Source organism: Saprolegnia parasitica (genome assembly GCF_000151545.1).
Source record: "Saprolegnia parasitica CBS 223.65 unplaced genomic scaffold supercont2.24, whole genome shotgun sequence".
In the NCBI taxonomy this organism is placed as follows: Eukaryota; Oomycota; class Saprolegniomycetes; order Saprolegniales; family Saprolegniaceae; genus Saprolegnia; species Saprolegnia parasitica.
Genome location: NW_012156418.1, coordinates 115,950 through 119,119, shown reverse-complemented (window position 1 = coordinate 119,119; position 3,170 = coordinate 115,950). Strand labels below are relative to the sequence as shown.

The 3,170-nt window shown below is 57.2% G+C and overlaps 2 protein-coding genes across 2 annotated transcripts in view; one reads left to right on the top strand and one right to left on the bottom strand.

Annotated features, from left to right (window-relative positions):
- Positions 1–386, top strand: part of SPRG_22185 (hypothetical protein) — a gene marked incomplete at both ends in the record, with an annotated part of 661 nt that extends 275 nt beyond the window's left edge. Inside the window, one exon of the mRNA XM_012345761.1 lies at positions 12–386. Coding sequence (XP_012201151.1) covers positions 12–386 — 375 coding nt within the window. The remainder of the gene's footprint in view (positions 1–11) is intronic.
- Positions 387–421: 35 nt separating this feature from the next.
- SPRG_06228 (hypothetical protein) lies at positions 422–1,216 on the bottom strand (the record flags this gene model as incomplete). Its single annotated transcript, XM_012345617.1, has 2 exons — positions 422–841; positions 887–1,216. The coding sequence occupies 2 exons, from the start codon at positions 1,214–1,216 to the stop codon at positions 422–424; spliced, it is 750 nt and encodes a 249-aa protein (XP_012201007.1).
- Between the last annotated feature and the right edge of the window lie 1,954 nt (positions 1,217–3,170).

The following is a 3,170-nucleotide window of genomic DNA, read 5'->3' as shown; positions in this document are numbered from 1 at the left end:
ACGCCGCCAAGCTCGCGGGCCTCTACCCGGTCGACGCGCTCTTGGCGCTCGAGGCCGACGCGGTCGTTGACGCGATTCTCGAGCTCGTCAACGTCGTTGTTGACGCCGTCTTCAAGACCAAGGACGAGACGCTGCGCGCAACCAAGTTTGAGGCCATCAACGGCGAGATCTTCCCGCGCATGCTGCAGCAGCTCGAAGCGCGCGTGGCGGGTCCGTACTTTACGGGTGCGCAGATCACGTTTGCGGACGTGTACCTCTTGGACTTTTTTTTGAACACGCTTTCCAACGACAGCGTCACAATTCGCCTCGCCGAGTACCCCAAGCTCCAGGCCATCGTCGACCGCACGCGTGCGCTGCCGCAGCTCCAGACGTACTTGAGCAAGTGATTGTAATGTATTCTACCGTCGAACATACATGACTTTTAGTTGCAGTACTCGGTCTCTGCATGGACGTTCATCTCGGCGTTCTCCAAGAGCCGACTGTCTTGCAGCACCGTCACAGTGTCGTCGAGGTTGCCCAAGAGGTTGCTGAGGGCAATTGGTGTCGCTGCCATTGTGTCGAGCTGGACCACGCGTCTTGATTCGTTAAAGTGAAAGTGGTGCACGAGAGGTAGGAGCAGCACCTGACCGACAAGCCGCCTTGCGAGGTGGTGCTGGTCCGCAGCCTGGGGGAAAAGGGCCGTCACGGAGCGCCACGTCAGACCCAATCGAATTGTAGTCGAGACGCGAAGGACCGTTGTCGCCTCGACGGAAACGCTGTCGATGCGCGCCGGCTCCATCTCGTACGTAGAGAAGAGAGCATGCGAGAGACGCCATTGCTCCCATAGCTTCTCCACACGAGCCTACGCGTCGCTCGCATGCAAAATACCTGTTGCGTGCGCACGCACCTCGCCTTGGAAGATCAAGTTGGGCTCCATAACGGCGGTTACAAACGCGACTTGCTGCTCGTGGAGATGGGGCAGGCGCGGCGCGTACCCAGAGCGAAAGAGGCGAAAGTACTCGAGCACGACGCCCACCTCGGGCTCGTGCAAGCGCAAAACGCTGCGCGTAAGGATCTCGATGCGGCCTTGGCAGCGCGCAATGTCCTGCGTGAGCTCAACCACGTCCCGGACCCGAGCGGTATTGGTATCGTGCAGCTTGAGACGGTAGCGTTGCTGGTTGATGCGCACCTGGGCGCGCCGCCGCAGCATTTGTTCCGGGTTGTTTGGTGGGCTCATCGCGTGTGCAAAGACGTTGTGTAGGGGCCATAAAAAATCGCCCTGATGACGCAACACTGGAAGCGTTATTTTCGGTGAAAAATCGAAACCACTGGAAACAACCGGACATGTGATGATTCGGGTGATCAAAACTTATGCCCGAAAGCATTGTACAGGTGTCACTCGATACCAATCCCTGGCAGCTTCCCTTTTCGTGCTTCACCAAGGCGCCACGCGTGCAATGTCCCCTAACGGTGGAAATAATCAACTCGACAAGACTTTTGACGTGGTGGATCGAATCTCGTCTCATGCCAGTCCAACCGTGCACTTCTCGCTCGGTTTACTCGCGAGCACCTTGGATCTTTGACATTATCATCTGCGTGGTATGGTGCCGTGGTAGTACATATGCTTTGGGTGTTACAGTCGACTCTCTCTAATTGCATAGTGGATAATTTATGCATCCGAGAGATATATTAATTGTGCAAGGTAAGAAATATAAAGCCCATGAATAATATTTTTTCGTCGACCAGGTCCAGCTTCAGCACAACACGAAGCTGCTGAGCGACCAGCTCCTGGAGATCATGAGGAAGCCCAAGCAGTACGGTGTGACGTGGAGTGAGCACTTGCGGTACCTCCCCCATCTGCAACGCAAGATGAGTGCGCCCAACAGCCTTGTCATCGACATGTTCTGCCGCCACGCGTGCCCCGAGCACACGGTCGTGCTCCTTGCGCACTCTGCGTTGCGTCGCGACGACCCGGCGACGATGGACGAGCTCGTGGACTTGCTCGTTGCGCTCACGAGCACTGGTGACGAGTACGGTCGGCCGGCGCAAGGGCCGTCGTGCTCGAGCACAAGCGCCTCAAGCCAGCGCCGGTGTATCGACGGACGCTACCCCTGACGGTGTCGACACCGACCACGCGCACTGGTCGTCGGCAGCGCAACCGCGCCATCCGGCTCGCTGCGTCATCGCCTTTTGGTGGCCTTGCTCGTGGACACAGCGCGCGACTTTGGCGTCACCTTCGGCTTCTTCGTCATTCGGCATCAAATTTATTTTATTTCGTTTTGAGCTGTAAAAAATCAGGGTCGGACTGTATCACACTGGAGAGGAATATCGAGTTTCGGGATATGCAATTAGGGAGAGTCGACTGTACCGACTAATCTCCTTCAAGCAAGCAACAGCCGGTAACCTGTTTCCTTGAAGTAGCTTGTCGATAACAGCCAGAAGCAACAGCCGGCAACCTTCTCCTATTTTAAGAACCACCCGACAGTCAAGGCTCTCCTCGTTGCCCATCGGCTCCGAGATCGGCTCCCATCGAATGGTTCTCGCACGTCTACACCACGCATGGCTCGCTACGCCTAGCTCCGCTCGTGCTTCATCGTCTTCCAATCTGACACAACGCGCATCAACGCGCATCGTCCTGCGTCAGGGAAGCTCTAGTGGCTCGCGAAAGATCACATATCGAGACGCTCGTCGCTCAAGGTTACACGCAAGTAGACAGCTTCCAGCGCTTGGACACACGGTTGAGCAACTGCCAGGACTTTTTCCGGCGCTGCCGCCAACCCTTCGTTGGATTCAGCTGCCCACGATCACTCTTCTTGGCTGCGTCCCGCTCATATCGCCTGCCGATCATGCCGTGCGCCCAATCAGCGCCCCGCCATGGCTTGCCAAGTTCGGACCCCTTAGCGTCCCCGAGACCTTCTACAAGCAACTGGGCCGAACGGCCTCGTTGGTTCCTTCACGGCAGCCAACCCACGTCCTTCCGCGGTACGGTGACTTCGTGTACCAGGCTGCATGGAAAGCCGTGGCCGTCCGATCCAGCTTGCACTTTCTCGGCACCTAGGCTATAGACGCAGGTGCATGGAGAGACGAACAGGGTTCGTGTTGGGAGGCCGCTGCCGCCCAAGAAGGGACTGGTGGGTGGGTTCAAAGAGCATTGAGTAGCTAAGAGGATTGGCGAGCAAATCGCAAATGAG